This window comes from Dipteris shenzhenensis, chromosome 29 (genome assembly GCF_047967505.1).
Source record: "Dipteris shenzhenensis isolate YYH24624 ecotype China chromosome 29, Dip_SZ_1.0, whole genome shotgun sequence".
In the NCBI taxonomy this organism is placed as follows: domain Eukaryota; kingdom Viridiplantae; phylum Streptophyta; class Polypodiopsida; order Gleicheniales; family Dipteridaceae; genus Dipteris; species Dipteris shenzhenensis.
Genome location: NC_141624.1, coordinates 46,428,893 through 46,449,294, shown reverse-complemented (window position 1 = coordinate 46,449,294; position 20,402 = coordinate 46,428,893). Strand labels below are relative to the sequence as shown.

The window sequence follows — 20,402 nt, the reverse complement described above, 5'->3', positions numbered from 1 at the left end:
AATAGCAAGCTTTCAAGCTCCTTTCTATATGGCCTTGTTAAAGATGCAAATCCTTGGAACAAGAAACTCAGAATTTTGTGTCTTGTAAAGAAAAGCTTCCTTATAAAGTAGTAGGAAGGATTGAAGTATTGGAGGTAACAATACGTCCTAAAGGAATTTCACCAAAAGAAGCATGCATCACTGTTTGGTTTAGGTTTTTTGGCTTAAAGTTTTCATGTACCAAAAGGATTTCAAAGTTTCACAGAGCAGTTAATAAATTGTTGGTTCTGTTTAGTCTTTTGTGATTGAGTCACCATCCTTATAGCTATAGGGGAGAAAAGCCTTTCAAGAAAGTGTCCTTCACATTTGGCTTACAAAATGGCTCATATGAGTCCGAGTTCATGATCCATGTAACACCGAGTCGTTAATGATTTGCAATCTACACATGTAGGCATCTTGGTAAACAACAATTCTACTACATACTCTCTGCTTTTTTCTTGTGACATACTTTGTCTACATGTTTGCGAATAGTTATGACATTTGATATGTTGATTTTACCGTTGGCTTTGATCCACATGTTTGCGATAGGGGAAAAATCTTGCAACTTGTGGTTTAACTACAGTCATAATCATATATATGGTTATGACGTTGTAAACCCTTTTCGTTTTTTTGGGGTTAACTTCCCCCTTATATTAAGGGTTGGTCGGACCCAAAGACAAAACAAGCAACAAACAAGTGAGTACAAGTACTCATGAGCATTGCCTTCAATTGGTTCTGTCAAAGGAAATTGTGAAGATGAATGAATGATTAATTTGCAACTCCTGTGATGGAAGCTCGTGTATAGGAAAGTTCGAATGATTTGCAAACTATGTGTGTGTGTGTGTGTGTGTGTGTGTGAGAGAGAGAGAGAGAGAGAGAGAGAGAGAGAGAGAAGTAGAAGTAGAAATTTATTATCATCCTTGAGGGGCCAAAAATGACCCATGGGACCTAATCCTCAGTACAAAAATCTCCTCCGTTGTGGAGGGGTCAAGAATTTTCAAGTTCTTGATAGTACAAAAAAAGAAGAGTGACAAAAGATCCCAACGTTGCCAGAGAGGCAGTGGAGAGAACTGACGAGATCTAAGTGGTGTCTGCCAGTATTTGTTGATAGTCATCTTTGATGTGTGCATATCGGAGGTAGTGTAGGGCTATATGTGCTTTTGTCTCTACTGTCTGGCGAATCACATAATTTGCAAACTCTAACATGTCGCGGTAGATTTAGCCAAGCTCTTGTCTCTATTGCCAAGGTATGTGACCGTGTGTAGAATTTGGCAATATTCCTGCGATAGAGAAGAGGTATGGGAGTACTGATGTATGGCTAAGCACGGGCATCTAGTGTCATGAAAGATGACCATCATAAAGGATTTTTTTTATCTCGATAGTATTCTAGCTTGGTCCTCTTTTCTACTGCCAACCATTGGGTTTGTAGAGTGCATAGTAGGGACAACTGGAATTCTTGCATCTTGACAATTTCAGGAGGCATAGTCGGGTATGATTCCACTTTCCATTTGCTGAACCATTTTCTTATATCTGTCCCCCATCTTGTGCAGATGATCTTGCTTTTATGATTCTTCTGAAGTTTCATACTAGTAGTCCATGCTCTATGTGGCAATCTTTCTTTTGGCATTTGTTGTACTTCTAGTAGGTACTACATCACTCTGATCAGTGCATGGAATTCAATTGGCCGCTTGCCCGTTTCCAATAAGAGTACTGAATAAGGGGTAATTGCCTTGACTCCTAGATGTCTTCATAGGAAAGCTTTTTGCATTTTTTCAATCTCATTCCATGTGGAGAGAGAGATGCTACGTCCCCATACTTCTACTCCATATAACACTATTTGAATCACATATGGATCAAACAACATATTCCGAATCTTCCAGTTCCAGGTGTCAGTGTGCCTACAGTCGTTTTCAAATTGATAGTACTTCCCCCAACCTATATCCAGTCTTCTTTGTGCACATTGCCACCATCTGTGATTAGGCTGGTATGTCAATTCCCAAATATTTTAAGGTATTGACATATTCAATGGGTTGCCCCTCAAAGTTGATAACCGGTGGATGTTTAGGTCGAGTGGTGCATACTGCCATCATTTTGGTTTTGGTAGTGTTAACTTGCAGCCCACTTCCCATGCAAAAGACCTGTAGTACCTGTAATAGTTGATGCATGGAGTCAGGCTCATTAGCGAAAAGAACCATGTCATCTGCATATAGGAGCAACAAAGAAAGTGTGTGAGAGAGTGTGTGAGTGAGAGAGAAAGAACCAAAATAGAAGGGGGCCACGTGGCAAAAAATGGTGTGGGACACTTGTTTAAGAAAAGTGTAACGATAGCGCTGCCTGGAAGGCAGTGCTAAAAAACATACAATCAATGGCCAACAAAACAAAGGGGCATATTGCCCGTGTTGCATCACCCCCCTCACAGATAATGCCAATTGAGATGGAGATCAGTGTTGGTGGGGGTGGTGGTGGCGTGGTCAAGTCTTCGGGGTGCAAGTTGTTAGGGATTTGGAACGTCAAGAATAGGGTGGTGTTTGAGGAAGATGGTGGAATTAGTAATGCTTGGTTAGTTGCAATGGTGAGAAGATGTTTGATGGACTTGAGAGTACTCGTTAACTCAGAGGAACCACCCTTTGGCGAGCAAGGTGTTGGTTGATATGTCTAGGGTCACCCTGCCATTGTTCCCAGAAGAGGTCTTATGCTTGCCCAAAGCAAGAACTTCACTTTACCACCACCACTCCTCCACGCCTGAACCCCCATGATAGGTGATTTGCCCTTGAGGACCACCTTATAAATAGCTTGCACAGAAATCTTCATCGGCATAATAGTTCCCCTATTGACAGTAATTTACTCAATACGAACAAGTCCCACAACCCAAAAGCTTCAATAGAATCGTTGGTTAAGGTAGGCTAGGGTGAAGGTGTTGGCATGCTCGACTTTCATGTGCTTAGTATTTGGTCATTCAAGGGTGTAAACAACTAAAAAAGTGAGTTTAAGGGCATCATCTTGCGTTGATCCAATCAAGTGTTGCAATTTTCAGTCATGTGTGAAATGCCTCAACTCCTGAATATCATTTTCTAGCCCAAGAATTTGTCCTAGGTCAAAACTCCTCGATAGGCTTCCAACTAGCCTGAGTACCCCCTCGACACAACCTTTCCTTTGCATCTCCTAGTCTTCGAAAATCAATCTAGGCCAAGGGTTAACCTTCTCAAGAAACCGCCGCCTTGCTCCAATTAATACCTTCCAACAGGCTTTCATCACCTCTCAAGGCTCTCCTACCCTCCACTGCAGATAAGAATCAAACAACCTTCCACACAGATACTAAATATGATGCCAGGCACTTTTAAAGGTAAGAATGAAATCGACTTCTCATACATTTCCATACTCCACCTGCACCTCATTACCATTTTTAGTATATCACATCACAATTTCCACCCAAGGAACAACCTCTTACTTTATGGAGATAAACTCCTCACTCCCAACGTCAGCTAGGCCCAAACCACACGTGCTTTTGGCATCTTAAGGAATGAAATGCATCTTCTCTCACCCAAAGCTCACAGTCTCGCAAATTTTATCGAAGAATTTGAACTGGCTTCAAGGTTGTCAACCAATGTACTAGACTCCTCGGGAGTCCTCATGTACCATCAAGGAAGTATCATTTCATGATGGAGGTGTCCGTTATGGTCCTCTACACAATCTACTTCCTTCTCCGAATTCTTCATCCTTATGGCTTACCTTTGGAAGGAGCTGGATATTCTTCTTGAGTAGGAGAACAAACAGACTGCATGGGAAGTAGTCGCAAAGCCTTTTTGTGAGATTTGTTTTTCCAAAATATCTCCATAGCCTAGGACACATAGGAAGCCAAATGCTTAAAAGACCAATGAAGAAGAGGCAAATAAAATTGCACATATGCCATAATGATAGACTGTACTATCTGAAGTCGAACATGTAGAGGCCAAGTTGCAAGTGCCAGTATTCCAGCTTCTTGTTAATCTTTTGAAGCACCCATTTGAGCTGTTGTTGAGGGGTAATATTCCAGCCAATGGGATACCCTAAATGCCTCACAATAGTATGGGAAGAAATAATGTGGCTTGGCTGGAGAAGTGCATGCCAATCAGCTTCTTTCAATGCTAGAAGATTCGATTTCTGAAAGTTGATATGCAGTCCAGCAGCTATGCCAAAATCATTCAGAGTATGCATTAAATCAGAGAGGTCACTTTGAGAATTCCTGGGCATGAAATATGAATCATCAGCATATGACTGTGCAAGAAACGGTTGTGCCCCTAGAATTTGCAAGCCATGAAGCTGCCCTGTATCTGTAAGATGGTCCATATGTAACAATAACGGATGAGTAGCAATGGCATATAGTAGCGAACTAAGAGGGCAACCATGTCTCACTGAACGGGTCGTAGTCCATGTCCTTGACAACCCACTACCAAGCAGGCACTGCGCAATGGCATGAGAATAGAACCAGTAAATAATATGGACCAGCCGAGGGCCAAATCATTCTATTTGTAGCAGGTCCCATGTGGCTATTTCTTCCACTAGGAGGTCTAGGTACCATTATGAGGCTTCATCTGTTAAGGCCATGGGGAACCAAGTGACCTTGGTTTCATTAGATTGATCTCCACCTACTTGGCATGCGGCATCAAAATGCTGGAGGAATCGGGCTGGATCGCCCCTACCATTGTATTTGGGAAGTTCAAGTTTGCCCAGGGGGCACCTGCCTTGATTGTTATTTTTGTTGCCAAAATTATTGCGATTGTTAAAGAAATTGTTCCCCTCTGCTTCGAGTTCAAGATCCCCATTATCGTAACAGTGCCCGACCATGTTGTGTTGTGGAGTCATCAAAGGGATTTCCTAAATTTTAGTGGGGAATCGGACAGAGGGTTGTTGGAGACATTGGACAGAGCATAGTTCAATGTAGATTTGGTGAGCATAGTTTTTGAAGGCATTGGCCAGAGTGTAGTTGCATGCAGATTTGGTGAGAGGTGGAACAGGTGTCTCTACCGCAAGTGCGGGTGTTGATGTATGTGTTAAGGGGGTTAGAGATGTGTTAGTGTTGTAGGGAGCATCATGTTAATAATGTGCCTAGGATTGTCCCACATGAGTAGGGAAATGTGCTGGTGCAGACGGATCGTCAATCGGAGGTCACAATGAAAAGTTATGAGTGAATTAGTGCAAAAAGGGGCCCATATGAGGGCACAAATTAACGAGTGCTAGGGATTTTTAAATGGTGTGAAATGGGCTGGAAAAATGCTTTCTAGTGTGTTATTTTTGTGTGTGAAACCGTGGTTCAAACGGGGTCCATTTTGGCCGCCAAATGAGCGAGATACGAAGGGTTAAAGTACGGGTTAAATGTGCCCTTTTGTGTGTTGGGGGGGGTCCCTTGGTCAAAAGTTTGGTGTGAATGTGCTGTAAGTTTAATTGAGAGAGAGTAACTGACACTCAGTTCAGTTACTCTAACTTAACTGATTGTGGTTGACAATAGTTAGTTCAATTGGAGCTAACTAATCTCCATTAGTCTACTAATTGAACCGCAATTAGTATTAACCTAAGGCTAACTAAAACTGCAGTTAGTTCTAATCTAACCTAGGCTAGGACTAGCCTATCTAGGGTTAGATTAGGGTAAGTTTATTTTTTAAAAAATTAAAATAATTTATTTATTTAGATTACATAGAGAGGGGGTGGGGCGGCCATCACCGTCGGCCAGGTGGGTGGAGGGGGCAGAGGATGAGGGGAGGGGGGAGGTGTGTGACAAGAGAGGGTTGGTCGTGGGCGGGGCTGGTAGTGTGTAGGAGCTAGGTCATCGGGCATAGGTCCTAGGTCCTAGGTCATCCATCGTCGATTGTAGGTCGAGGCGCGGGTGGAGGAGGTTGGAAGCTTGGAGCCGCACTGCTAAAAAGGGTGGAGGAGGTCGGAAGGGCCAAGAGAATGGGCGTGTCACCCTTGGCGAGCGTGGCACGAGATGGTGGAGCAAGCACAGATGGAGCGCGGGGCAAACGGAGGACGGCAAGGTAGTCAAGAGCATGGCGGGGCATCGACACAGCATCGTGGGTGGGCGGCTATGTGTAGCTACCGCCGTAGGCGGTCGGGTCCTTGCCTTGGCCCTAAGGCTTAGGTCCTTAAGAGAGTTAGTTAGGGAGTGGGGAGTTAGGGGCGGGGCTAGAGGGGGGGGGAAGGGGGGTTGGGGGTGGAGGGGAAGGGGAAGGGGGAGGGGTGGTTGAGAGGGGTGGGGGGGGGGTGGGGTGGGGAGGGGGAGGGGGGGGTTGAGAGGGGTGGGGGGGTTGGGGGTGGAGGGGGAGGGGGAGGGGGAGGAGGAGGGGGGGTTAAGAGGGGGGTTTGGAAGGGGAGGGGCATTATGCAAATAATTGTCCAGAAAAGAAGAAGGCATTAACCGCAAATATTAACGTGATTGACGAAGTCAAGCAAGAGGGTAACACTTCTGACTTGGGTAAATCGGGTAAGTTTTCTTCTTATGCATTGTTAAAAATGAAGGAAAAAATAAATGAGAAAGAAATTGTTATTCTACATGATGATGGAAGTGCACACGATTTCATTTTTGAACGATTAGTAAAAGCAATGAATCTTAAAGTTTCACCAACATAGTATAAGGTTAAAGCTACTTTTACTGGAACTAGATATAATTGTTTGAATGAAGTGAAAGATTTAGAACTCACGATTGATCCATAGTGGGGGTGGGGGTTGTGGGGGGGGGGGGAGGGAAAGATGGGGGGGGAAGGGGGGGGGTGGTGGGGGGGGGAGAGGGGGGGGTGGAAGAGGGTGGGGGTGACGAGGGGGGTGGAGGGGGGAAGGGGGTGGGGTGGGGGGGGGGTAGTGGTGGTGGAGAGGGGGGGGGAAGGGGGGGTGGTGGTGGTGGAAACTTAACGGACTGAAAACTTTGACGGAAATTCAAAGGGAGGAGAATATGGTCACCTTAACGCTCTCCAAGTCTTTCTCGATGTAACAGGATTGTTGAGAGCGAATGGACGGTGGGTGGATGGCTAGGTTATCGCTGCGAGAAGGGCTCGAAATAACTCACTGTGTGAGGATGGTAGTAGGGTGGTGGCCGATGGAGAAGGAAGTGGGTCTTGAATAGAGGGCTCGGAATGGGGAAGAGGATGGAGGCTAGATGTGAAAGAAGAAGAATGAGGGGGTGGAGTGGATTTATATTGGAATGGGTGTAGGGTTAGGGTAAAATCCTAAACTCTTCCCAGGCCATAACTTTTCATGGTTAGCTCGGATCACTCTTCTGTAAAAAGGTGAAATATTTGAAATTGTAAGCTCTATGCATTTGTTTTCATTACCTAGACTAATTTGTTCTTCAAGTGGCTTCTTTTTAAGAAATAAAGAAAATCTCTTAAGGTAGCAACCCAAGGTTAATGCTTGGGGTTGATATGTTTGCCTAGAGTTTGGAAAAAAATTTACTCTCCTTGCCCTTGAGTGTTATGTTTGTGAAAGTTCGCAGTAGTTCATTTTTTACACATACTTGGATAGGTTTACTCTTCGTTACTTGAGATGCTAGTCTCCTTGACATCGGTGGTAAATGTTGGCTCTTTCCCATGGCTTTCGCAAGAAGAGCTCTCAATATGTAGGGTTCCGAGGCTTTTTGTCACCTACAGATATATCGGTGTTGTTGTTTGTAGTATAAGTGTAGCTTAGGACCTCGGGTCCGAGACCTCGGGTCCTATTCCAGTGAGAGACGTAGGGTTAAGTGTGGTAAGCAAACATAGTGCATGCATGTGTGAAAGGAACGTGCATCATCATGGTTGGGGTAATGAAGGCTTTCACCTTCATTGGGGGTTGAAGGGTTTAGGAGGAGTTTAAGGGTTAGAGAGAAATTCAAGGTTTAGAAGGAGGTTCCAAGGTTCAAAGAGAGGTTCCAGAGTTTAGAAGAGGTTCAAGGGGTAGAAGGAGGATCCAAGGTTTAGGGTAGAGTACATGGTGGAGAACTCGTCTCCCTCGTAGATCATGGAGGTAAAGGGTTGAGGAACTAAAGGTTTAGGGGGAGCATAAGAGTGGGAGAGGAAGAAGGTGTAAGAGCATGGGAGGGAGGAGAGAGAGGAGAAAGGAAGAGGAGGGAGGAGGAGAAGGGAGGAGGAGGAGGAGGAGAGGGAGAGGATGGGTTGCAAGGTTGGAAGAGAGGGGAGGAGGAGTTGCAAGGTTAGGACATGCTGTTAAATGTGGAGTGTAAGGAAGCATGGACACTTGGAGACCATTGTTTGGAATACCAAAGTAGAACTCAACACAATGCCCCAAAGATCACAGCGGGCTTCATTCCATTATTGGGTATTTATACAAGTTGGAGAGCTTCTCTCTCTGCATGTACGAATTGTAAGACATTCTCTCTCTACATATAGAACTTGCATTTAGATGTTGCATGTAGGAGTTGCATGTAGAACATGCATGTAGGAACCACATGTAGGACTTGCATGTAGAAGTTGCAAGTAGAACTTGCATGTTGAGGATTCCTAAGAGAGATTATTCCTAGCCTTATGCAAGTACAAGCAGAGCTTTGCCACTACTCTACACACACATTTTGTGCTACCTAAGTCCATGTTGGCATAGAGACAACATGTAGATAGTATTTCCTAATGTTAACCCTTAGGTGTTCCACCCTAGGCTAATGGCCTCACCCTCTAGAGTCTCTCCTACACCTTGGGATACCTACTAGTAGCAACCCTTGGTTGCCTTGGGATGTAACAATAGTCTAACTAATGACATGATATCCATAGCCCAACATTAACATAGCATCCATTTTTAATCATGTTTTCTCATTGTTTTAGTTGGCAAAAACTATTAACAATCTTTTACTTTCAATAGATCTTTTCCAATATACAAATTGTCTTTTCTTTTTTCTCTTCCAATATTTCCTTATCTAATCCTCTTCTATGATAAGAAGTAGTTAAGAATAATGTTTTTTAGAGAATGAAGCGTATGCAATGTCTAATTCAAGTACTTATTTACTTGTTATAGAACCAACCCTCAACCCTAATGTCAAATTTTTTTTCAATGTCAATATGATAAAGTTTTTATATCATTCTTATATCAATTGGTTACAATATATGTATGGTATTGTTGTTGTCATCACGCTTTTTATAGTTTTGATTATTAATTTCAATATTAACACAATATAGCTCTTATATCATACTTTTCAAACTTTCTAAGGAATAGATGACATCCATTTTTATTTTCTCAAATGGAGTTTGAATATTATAGTAGTTATGATCACTTTATACAATATGTTCAAGGACAATAAAAGACAATTCATATGTGTTAATACTCTTGAGAAAAATGTAGTAGATGAAACAAAGAAGAAAGCTTTAGTAGACTGTGCTAGCATGTTCATTGAGCGGCATCTTCCAAATTAGTATTGGGTAGAAGAAATCCACACTGTAAACCACTTAAGTAGATTCCTACTGAATTGATTCAAGGTATGACACATTATGAGGCATTCACTCGATATATGCCATGCATTGGGCATCTCTACATATTTGGCTACATAGCATGTGCCCACATACATGATGGTTATCACATAGATTTTAAGTCACATAAATGCATTAGGCTTGGTAACTATCTCCAAGATCTAGTGTTTGATGATGAATCAGAATAGAATTCATCAAATACACAAGAGATAGTCATACCAACTACTTATCGCTTACAAAGAAGGTCAATGAAGACAAGAAAGCATTGCCAAAAGACCTATTAAATATATGCACACATTTTCATAATGGTTTGCCACTATTTGTGTTGAGATTTTGAGGACATGTGGCATTATTTGGAAAATCTATGTACTCACGCTAGCCATTCCTAGCTGCCTCATCCTTAAAAGTAGTTCCCAAGTATTTGAGATTTCTATCACCAAGGATTTACATGCCTTGAAATTATCCTACCCACTTCATCTGTGGGATTAATCCCATGTACATTTGCCACATGTGATTTGATGGTGAGGTTTCATTTAGTCCTCTCCCTATTAGCACTTGCTTCATCCACACATTCTAATAGCCCCCCTCAGTCATGAGTCAGTTGTAATTGCCATAGAGTTCTATACTCATGTGCTCCCTTTGCAATTTGTGGTCCCTAATTTGTCATTGGCTTTTTCATGTTGTGTGGCTATTGCCTTCATGTAGTTCATTCTTCAAGGCATGTGGCTCCATTGTCCTCCAACTTCAATCTTTTGCATTGCATGTGTGATTTAAATATGTTTTCACTTTGTCGATATTAGTTTCTCTTGGAGGACATTTTACTGTCACACTTTTTATTTGTGTGAGTTCACCTTAAGAAGAGAGCTTCAAGGGCCATATTTCCCTTCCCTTGACATCACCTTTCATGAATTTCAATTGCCAATAATTTCCCACAAATTTGTTGTGCTTCTTTCACATGTCACTATTCATAATCCATCCATGAGTTTGCTATGTGCATTTGTTGCTACAACTTTCATCTGGCTTTGCTTGCTTAGGTCTTAGTCATGTTAGAATTCTGCCCATGCATCATAGCACTATTGTGCGTGTTATTTTTCCTCATGTCATGCATTTCTATTGCACCTTGACCACATTGCTCAGCCATGCAATATACTTCATGTTTTGTTACTATATATTGTGTCAATTGGTCTACCTTCTAGATCATGCAGCTGCGAGCTCTACGTCTAGTCCTTGCCAATTTGCATCAATGGGCTATCATTCTTGCAATGCTCTATCCTATATTAGCTTGTGCATTTATCTTTGTTTATGGTCTTTGTCTCTCATCCCTTGGTTGACTAGTGAACTTGAATCTCATGAATGGAAATGATGAAAGAAGAAAAGGCCTTGATCTTGGTGTGATTTTTATCTTTTTGTAATGTTGTGACTATTTAATGGAGGAATAAGATTATTGGATGTATGCGAATCATAATTTGTGCATGTGCTTGTGAATATATCTAAAATGAATGTAATGTACTAGTAAGGGATGCATGAAATAGCTTAGAAGATAAAGCCTAATGCTTGAATGGATTGGGGAGGGGTGGATTTTGCATTATGTTTGTGAATTAATCCCACTAATCTCCTATTTGTGTGGAAGGAATGTAAGGATTTAATTGGAAGGAGGCTACATGTGTCACATATGGGACAACCACTTGCCCAGAAGAGAGGAAGTACTCTCTAGAGACCAAGGAAGATATCTAAAAGGGAGTAGAGGCAAGAAAACTTCATCTTGGATGAGCCAAAAACTCGAAGGAAAAAGAGCAACGTCAACCTTGCAAGTATTTGCTTAGGTCCCTAACTACTGGTTTTCCCAGGGCCCTGCGGGAAGGGAGCATTAAGATCTTGACACAAGAACTCTCCATCTCAGGCAAAGCAATCCAAGCTTGTGTGCATGGTGCTTTGTGAGACATTAGTGCTTGGTGTACCACCTCTTACACTTCAAAATTTGCTTAGCATACAACGTCTTACTCGGTGCTTGGATGTGGAGAAATGAGAATCAAACTAATGATGGGTTGTGCAAGCATGGACAAAACCATATGAAGATGGGTGATTGAGCAAGATGAGACAACACAAACAATGAATGACATAGCTAAACACTTATGTTACTATGAAAGAAGTGGCTGGTAGCCCATCACAAAAATTACATGTGGACATTCAAGTTTCAATAAGTCTCTAAAAACACATGCTCAGAGATTCCCATTCTTGGACACCAGTATGATTGGAAATCTCTGATTGCTTGCATAGATGAAGCCTTCTCACCATCTTGGCATAAGATATCAAAGGAATCTAGTGCTAGCATATCTCCAATGGAAAATCTTGTACATCAGTGTAGCTCCAAGAAAACACGTCTTTATACTGCAAAAAGAGACTTCTCACAACATGAAGTTGATCATCAACAACATTTGTACTTACCAAGACTATGTCTGGTTCATCTTTGGTTCCTAGATTCAGTAATTGGGTTTGTTCGAGCACCAAGCTCTCAGAACCAAGCCAAATAATGGTTGTTTATTGCCTGGCTAATTTGCATTTCCCAATAACATCCTTAGTGAAGTTGGAAAACAAATGCTTCTACTCTTTTAGTTTCTGCTTATGTTTGATTTTGGTAGCTACTTGGAATAAATCTATTTCACCCACAAGCAAGATATGCATCTCCATTTGTCATAATGCTACATTCCATGGGAATTGACCATCAACATTGATAGGTACTTGGTACCCTGCTCAAGTTGGTAGGGATTTTTAACTCACTATACTCGGTTTTGATTGTCATCATTTTAGATCCCCAATCATGCAATTATTTTGCACTTTTTAACCACAGTCTTCGTAACAAAAATGGGTAGGCATTCATTTCCTTAGCAATGACAATCAAACTTAGAGTATAGTGTACTTCTCCAATACACCACTAGATAACGAGCCTAATTGGGGACAACCAACATCAATGTAAAATCCCAACAACCTTGTGTAGCCAAGAGAATAAGGCACCAAGGGGGGGTGTTGAGAGAGAGTGATGCATACAAGAGCACTTGAACAAGGTTTATAGTAGTGAGAAAGATCTCGGAGATAAGGTGAAGATATAAGTGGCACAAGGTCTACCACTAGAGAGTGTGGAATTAAGAATCCCACATATTGGTATTACGAGGAATACAAGAGAGGATCAAGAGCAGCTGTCGAGTAGACAATGGCACATGGCATCATGATGTGTATTCCTAGGAGAGCTTGAGGTTATCTATATGTGAAGCCTCCCATTGTACAATTGAAATGGCATTGCAATAGATTGAGTTGAGTGTAGCTATCTTCTTGTCTCCCTCTTGTTTATTTTCTTGTGTGCTTTGATGAACACGTTAGAGAGCATGCCCTTGGGTTCCACTGGGTCTCTGATCCATCATACACACAAAATGGTGAAGGCATTAAATTCTTGTGGATGAGCCACTTAACCATGGTTTTTGAATGATATTCACTCCTAAGACACCATCCACAATGACACTTGGTATGTGTTGCTTCTTAATTTTGGTAGAAATGATAAGAATTGTGGAACTATCTATTGCTTGGTTAACTATAGGGGCCTTATCGTCTAGTTCCTATTCTTTCCAATCAATATGCTTAGCTAGGGGTGGTCCCTTCTGAAAACTAGTTATTGGTCCTTAAGACCAAGTGAATGCATTTGCATCAACTGAGTCTTCCACCTCCATAAGGATTTCTCGATAAAAAGGGTCGATCTCTTGTCTTTTAGCATTGCTTTTGAGAAACTTGATGATATGCTCCAACCATAACTTACATTTCTACCTTAATATGACCAAATTCCCCATGAAAATAGTATTTAATGTATGGTGATCCTTGACATTGTCCTTTCTCACTTTTTCCTTTGCCTTTTCCTTGGCCTTGCTTGGGCCTCAGAGGACACTCATCCTCTGGTTTCCTATGCCGCCTAGTTGACAAGTACAGTGCATTTTTTGGCATACCACCACTTGGATTGATACTACCCAAACTTTGAGCATGCATGCAACAAAGTACTTGTTTTTGTTGTCATCTTTAGTGTGTCCCTCTTATTTGTCCACAATTGTAGAATTGTCTTCTAGTTTTTGTAGTTGATGTTTTTTTTAAAATATGAGTGCTCTATTCTGTTTTTCATTAGTATTCATAAACTAGAATTCTCTTCATGTTCTGTTTAATGGCAGTGATGATGTATAAAAGAGCATTCTATTTTGTGTATTAGAGCCATCATTTATGCATTCCTTTATAGGATCTTGCATGTGTTTTGTTAGTGTGTTATCCATTTTTTAGATTTAAGAAGTACAATATGAGGTTAGAGCATATGGATCTATTATGAATTGAATATTCAATCCATGTTAGATTGCCATAGATACCTTACTTTCTTATTGAAAGCATTTGTGAAGATATCCTTTGTTTGACTTTGTTAATTGAGATCGATAGCACATATGTTTTCCTATCTATATTTAATGCTTCCATCCACTCCTCTAATGTCATTATGGTGTCATAGGGAATTGAGGACATTACTGTATGTATGTTTTTATAAACTCCTTTGTAATGATGCTTATTGCTACCTTCCAATGGTGTGAGGATCATGGTTTGATCAAATCGGGGCTTCGGGTAATTGAATCAACATTTTTTATTGTTGTCTTTTGTGCATGTAGATGTGTGTTTGTGTGTCTGGATGTCTTTCATGTTGGAATTCATCAAATCCTTATCGTATATTATATGCTTGTCTATGGAAGATATAGCTTCATCTTCATTGTTGCAGTTGTAAAGATAGTAGCATCTTGCACCTAGAGAATACCATGTTCATGAGCAACAAAGAAATTGTCTATCACATTTCCTATAATTGAATCATCTTTTTTCATCAATGCTTTTGCACCTCGTGATTGTAGTAACGTGTGCACATATGGTTGGATTCTCTCTCTCTCTCTCTCTCTCTCCTCCCTCTCGCTGTCTTATCTTCCCCTCTCTTTCTTATTGCTCTTTCTCTTTCCTCCTCCCTCTCTCTATGGTGGGGTAGTTGCCTTATAATATAATATAAATTTATTTATTTATATAATAAATAATATATATAAATATAAGTATATCTACTTATTTATGTTTATATTTATGTACTTATAAATATAATATATATATATATATATATATATATAATAATATATATTAGATTTTTTATAATACATATATATTATTTATATAATATGAAATATATTTATAATATATATATGTATGTATTATGCATTATATTTATTTTAATATTATAATATATCTAAATAATGTATTTATTAATATTATTTAATATATAATATAGTATATGTATAGGGGGCGCCTCACCATGTGTCACGTCTTGCCAGATGAGCTCCGCACGCCTCGTGTAGCGAGCCGACGCATGTTTGCGTGCCACGTGTTTGAAGTCCTTGCCGTTCACAGTCTTCCTCCTTTCATAGTTTGCCAGTTCGACGTGTCAGATGGACGACGACAGACGGCACAGCTGTCCCGCGTCAGACTACTCAGGCGGCCCTCATTGCCCCATGTCATCGCGCCACATCAATGCCCTGTCTCTATGGCACGACTACTCGTTTGCGCCACCACCTTCTGCATCTGTGCCCTACATCTACCACGTGTTGCGCTCGCCACATCATCAATTGCATTGTGCCCCAAGGGCAACTATCTTTAACCTATTAACCACAGACACAAAAAAGGAGAGGACAAGTGGTAGCTTGGAGGAGAAGAGCCTGCCACGTGTCACAAAGAAGGAGCTCTTGGATGGAGGCTTGGAGGGGGGAGGAGGTGGAAAGACAAGAGGCACCTTTAGGGTCAAGGAGGAGATAGAAGGTCAATGGAATGGAGGAGATGGAAGATCACCTTCTTGAGGAAGGAGGAGATGGAAGACTTAGCCAAAATTTAAGAATCAAAGATCCACCTTCAGATGGGGAGTGGTTGAGGATGGTCATGCATCTTTGCCTATGCAAAGCACAGGTTTAGTAATCGTGGCGGTACATTTACTGCCCTCTGTGGCACCCCATGCAATCGCGCCATGTAGCATCGAGTCACGCCGATCTAGCAACCGCCTCCCACCCTTCAACCGCCGTTTATTTGCTCACCTAACGAGCAATACCTCATCATCACACCACATGGCGCCAGGTCTCCTTCTTGCAGTCTGCCCCTTTGTGATCACGCCACGTGGTGCTCCAACATTCTCTCCTCTCCTCGAACCTCCTTTCTCTCCCTTGAACTTCTCTCTTCTTTCCGAGCCTCCCTTGAACCTTCGCTTCATGCCGAGCCCCTGGCAAACCTCCCTTCTTGTCCGTTTGGGATTAGCATCCATATAGAATAGATTAGATTAAGCCATGGAGAAACATAGGTTAATTAAAGCATAAATACATTAAGCCATAGATAAATTCAGGTTAATTAAGCCTCCATGCACCAAAACTAATTAATAAATGGGTTGAAATAGGAGAGGCGATGAGAGGTTAGAGTTCGCAAATAGTAGAATAGGCATGAGAATGCTATTCATGGTTATAAAACAAGTGAGCAACCTCATGGTGATGAGCGAGCATGCTATTCATGGAAATAAAACAAGTGAGCACATGATGTGCTCAAGAGCACTACCTTTTTTTTTTTTTTGGAAGGGAAGCCTTTTTTTTTTAATGTTTTGTTTTGCGGGGGGGGGGTCACAGTCCCTGGAAAATAAACCAGACCCTAGTAGTATAAAACTTGACCTCTAGTTGGGCCGACGCCCTAGGCCCACGCTAAGAAGCGGATGGGAACCTACTCGGTGGTAGAACTTAGAAGTTGTTCGCCACGGCTGTCAGTGCCTGGCTCACAACTGGATCTGATAGCTCTAGCACTTTGGCTGTGTCTGTTACAAGCTGTTTTACCCATCCCCCCAGGGCATCATCCCTAAACCCTACCATCCCTTTCCTCCCAAAGACAATCTGGTTGCGAAAATTCCATACCCCCAATGGGACTAAGGCCCGAATGTATGGCCAACACGCACTGACAGTGGATGTGACTCCTGTCAGGTCACCCAAAAGACCCATTCTCAAATTTTGACCCAGATGAAACCTCCCCATCAGGCCACTCTTTCTCACGGCTGCTTCTATTCGTATCTTAACACGACGAACCAGACTACATCTCCACATTAGATGAACTACCAATTCTATTGCTCTATTGCATAGTGGGCATATAACATTAACTTCAAACCTTTTGGCCAATGTAGTGCGCCCGGGAACCCATTGGTGTAGAACTTTCTATGCCATAAAACTGAGTTTACCAACCTGCACCCCTTCCAGATCTCTTTGAGTATTTTTTCCACCAACTAGCTGTACGACGGAGGTGCCATTTTCTATTTAACTCTAGGTATAGTGGTTGTTGGGTTTGCAGATTTCTATAGATTACTCTTGCTGCAAGCTTTTTTAAGCAAGTTTTACCCATATACCCCTAGGAAGACCTCCGACTTTTCTGCTCTATGCAATTTAATGGCCAACATTCTGGAATCTCCTTGAGAATCATGTGCATCAGTGCAGTCTCTTGGACAGAAAGAGAGAAGGAGCAACTGATCTCTCCTAGAGGCATCCAACCCCCCTTAGATGGGATCCAAATTTGTGACGAGTATCTCAACCCTTTTCTGCATATGCTCCGAGTCTTTTGGAGATCGTGTTTGGCAATTGCTTGGCCATCTATTTTCACTACATTGCTCCACCAGATCGATTCATTTAGGCTTCGCCCCTCAGGCCTCCCAAACCCTTCCATGATAGCTTATTCACACAACCCTTCCATGCCACAACTAACCCTTGTACCATATCCGACCCCACTATTCTCAAGGGGAAGTCTGAGAACAATCTTTCATAATGAAGAGCACTACCTTTTTAACTTTTATGAAGTAGATCAATAGTTGATGTAGGGGTGGGAGGGAGAGAGAGAGCGCACTCTCCATAATGGAAAGGGTTAATGGAGGGAATGAGTGTCCAAAATTTGATTGGGAGGATCCATGAAAATGAAAGGCGGCTTCTTGATAATAAAATTGATGTAAAATGTAATAGAGGGAAAAAATGCCCAGCAGTCTCCAACTTGTTTTAGGCATAGGCATGGAAAACGCATCCTGTGACAGCAGACCTTCAGGTTTCAATAATATCACCGGTAGCACGGCCACTACGCAGCTGCCCTTTCTTATTAGTAGACTTGCGCAGCTGTGATCTACCTCTCGCCAATCACCTCTTGCAACTGCATCGGGAATATTTCCATCCGAAAAGGTCAAAAACGTCACCATGCCCAGAGGGAAGCGATACAGACGTGCTCCACCACTCCTCCCCTGCACAGTGCAAAGGCTGGCTTTAGGCTGCCGTTTCCCCCTTCTCTCAACGCCATCGCCCTGATCAGCTCCTGGCCTAAAATTGCTCTCCGCCTTTATTTAACTTGCAGTTTGCAACTTGCAAGCTTAATCAGGTGCGTCTCCAGGATAGCCGCCTGGTGCTGATGCTTACTTTGTTTTGCTCGGGTATGACCTTGCGTCGAGCTTCTTCGGGGCGCAACAACCTGTATAACCCAGTGCCAAGCAACCCTCCCGCGATCGGCCCAACAACATAGATCCAAACATGGGTGAAATTCCATGATACAATTGCCGGGCCCAAAGCCCTTGCTGGGTTGATTCCTCCTCCCGAAATAGGCCTGCACTTAAAACAAGTTCTTCCTGTTCAACACTTGATTTGCAAAGACAAGGAATCTTTCTAGGTGCCTTTGATCGCCCAATGGACTAAATCGTATAAGACGAATGAAGATAAGTACTTCCTTATGATCCCCCTAGCTTACCCAACAAGCATTATGTCGATTGCTATGATCGCACCCACGGCCAAGCCCGCAAATTCACCGATCTGCAAGAGCCTACAGATGGTGAAAGATTCTGAAGGTGATAAACAAATACCAGATTCAACATGTTAGGGTAACGAAATGAAAGAGTGGAAAATACTAACCGCGCGCGTATCAGTTGACACCGACGAAGCCACAAACAACAGCAAGAAACCGGCCACCGTTTCAGCAAGCACAGATTGCAAGATGGTACTGTTCGGTGTCACCAAAAGGAAGCCTGCCGTTGGACGATAGATCAATTCGAGCAGAAGAGCCGCCACCGTAGCTCCTAGTATGTGAGCGGATATGTAAAGAGGGACCTGCGCATCACGACGGATTAGAATTATAGCCCCCTAAAAAATAAAAATTAGAGAGGAATCGAAACTTGAAGTCTGGACATTGTTTAGCTTCGAAGCATCATACGGATGAACTCTTTCAGTAAGCATACGCCGTAAATTGGACCAAAGAACGTGGGGATCGAAAGTTGAAGTTCTTTAGGAAGCGTCCTAGGACATACGCCGCAAATACGACCAAAACGCTAATGAATCGAGCAATCGAAATAGTTCACAGAGCAAAGCGATGACTTACAAGATACAATGGAAAATGCCTTATTGCAGCATAAGCTATAGTGACAGCAGGATTAATGTGCGAACCGGACACATGCCCCAAAGAGAAGATTGTCACCATAACAGCCAGGCCGCCTATGAGCGAAGTGGCCAAGGTCGCAATGATTCCCCCTCCGTCCGTGTTGACCCTTGCCGCACACAGCGTGAAGATGACAATGAAACTAGCTATGGTTTCTCCGGCTATCTGCCAAGATCCATAGCTTTTGGAGGTGACTTACGCAGGTCCAAAGTGGTTCACGCCGAAATGCTTATGCATCAATAAAACCACGCCAAGGGCCGACTCACCTTTCGAACAAGTGCAATGATCGCGGCCCATCTTGCATGCTTGGCGTCTTCGACTTCTATTGGACCTGGGCTATTCTCCTCCGAGGCGCTAATGGTACTGGAGAAAAGCAGAGGTTCTTTGAGGCTTTCAGGGTCGACAGTAACACCACCACGACTGCCATTTTCTGCATCTGCTTCGCCCATCGCTTATTGTAAGGAACGAGGAGACTCACGGACACGGATTGGGAAGATAAGTTGATGCGATGTTGGCTTCGAAGCTAATCAATGGGGAACTGGGTGCGTAGAGCAGACGAGGCCGCGATGAGGGGTTGATGCATTTCAGGGGTGAGGTTGTCATTAGGGCCAACTGGTTTTTGGGATACCTCCATGTCACTCCCACCACATGGGGGATGCCTCATGCTGTTCACATACTAGTCCACCATGGGCACTCCGCACTGCCCGCCCACGAATCATGGACAAACAAGATTGCTCGCCCACGCACCATGGACGAGCATGGGAGGCTCTAGTCTGTAAATACCCTCTCGCTTTATGGGATTTCAACGGCAATCATAACAATTCCTCCTCCAGCCCTAGCCATGAGTCCTCGCTTCAGAGTCATGAGATGGTATTGCCTCGGGGTGCATGATCATCGCCCAACGGCAAACCCAACGCACTTTGAAAAACTACAATTGCAATTTAACATCTCAGTACAAATGCACAACAAAAAATCTAGTGATTGTGGCACCTAGGTAAGGCCACCAATTCCCATAAATGGCTCTTAGCTTTTGAAGTCTCCCAATGATATTAGTTGAGTTCATCTCTTCAAATTACACGAGCAACCTCCTCACAGTAATGAGCGAGTGATGGTGAAAAGCACATACATGTGTGTACACGCACATGCACACCCAAGATCCCACTCAATTCAAATTCAAATTCTCACATTAAATGTTTTATGGAACATTTGAAAACCACTATTACTAAGTATAATGCTTATCACCTTAGTATATTGATTGAACTTGGTTACTAAAGGCCTCTTTTTAACATGCCTATAATCATGTATGGCTATCTTCATACATGAGGATTGAACCATTTGAAAAACTTGCGCACGGCAATTAGTAACTTAAACCTTAGTCTCAATTTACCAATTGGAAGATTCGACACTCCCCTCCAAAGTTACCTCTACCTCTTGGATTCCATGTCCCCC

General features: G+C 42.5%; 2 protein-coding genes across 2 annotated transcripts; one reads left to right on the top strand and one right to left on the bottom strand.

Annotated features, from left to right (window-relative positions):
* Positions 1-5,980: 5,980 nt before the first annotated feature.
* Positions 5,981-6,908, top strand: LOC147882925 (uncharacterized). Its single transcript, XM_087400534.1, has 4 exons — positions 5,981-6,065; positions 6,170-6,273; positions 6,686-6,795; positions 6,851-6,908. Exons 1-4 carry the CDS (start codon positions 5,981-5,983, stop codon positions 6,906-6,908), a joined length of 357 nt encoding a protein of 118 aa, XP_087256660.1.
* A 10,728-nt stretch (positions 6,909-17,636) lies between these two features.
* Positions 17,637-19,534, bottom strand: LOC147882924 (putative aquaporin NIP4-1). The gene is made up of 5 exons (XM_087400816.1): positions 19,220-19,534; positions 18,897-19,118; positions 18,434-18,628; positions 18,273-18,334; positions 17,637-18,131 (listed from the first exon to the last, which is right to left on the bottom strand). Exons 1-5 carry the CDS (start codon positions 19,400-19,402, stop codon positions 17,906-17,908), a joined length of 888 nt encoding a protein of 295 aa, XP_087256942.1. The 5' UTR covers positions 19,403-19,534; the 3' UTR covers positions 17,637-17,905.
* Between the last annotated feature and the right edge of the window lie 868 nt (positions 19,535-20,402).

Coding starts and splice junctions, on each gene's coding strand:
- LOC147882925 (XM_087400534.1), top strand. CDS start 5,981: ATGGTGGAGCAAGCACAGATGGAGCGCGGGGCAAACGGAGGACGGCAA. Junction 6,066..6,169: donor CGGGGCATCGACACAGCATC/GTGGGTGGGCGG, acceptor GTGGGGAGTTAG/GGGCGGGGCTAGAGGGGGGG. Junction 6,796..6,850: donor AGAGGGGGGGGTGGAAGAGG/GTGGGGGTGACG, acceptor GGGGGGGGGTAG/TGGTGGTGGAGAGGGGGGGG.
- LOC147882924 (XM_087400816.1), bottom strand. CDS start 19,402: ATGGGCGAAGCAGATGCAGAAAATGGCAGTCGTGGTGGTGTTACTGTC. Junction 19,119..19,219: donor TCATTGCACTTGTTCGAAAG/GTGAGTCGGCCC, acceptor GGATCTTGGCAG/ATAGCCGGAGAAACCATAGC. Junction 18,629..18,896: donor GGCATTTTCCATTGTATCTT/GTAAGTCATCGC, acceptor CGTGATGCGCAG/GTCCCTCTTTACATATCCGC.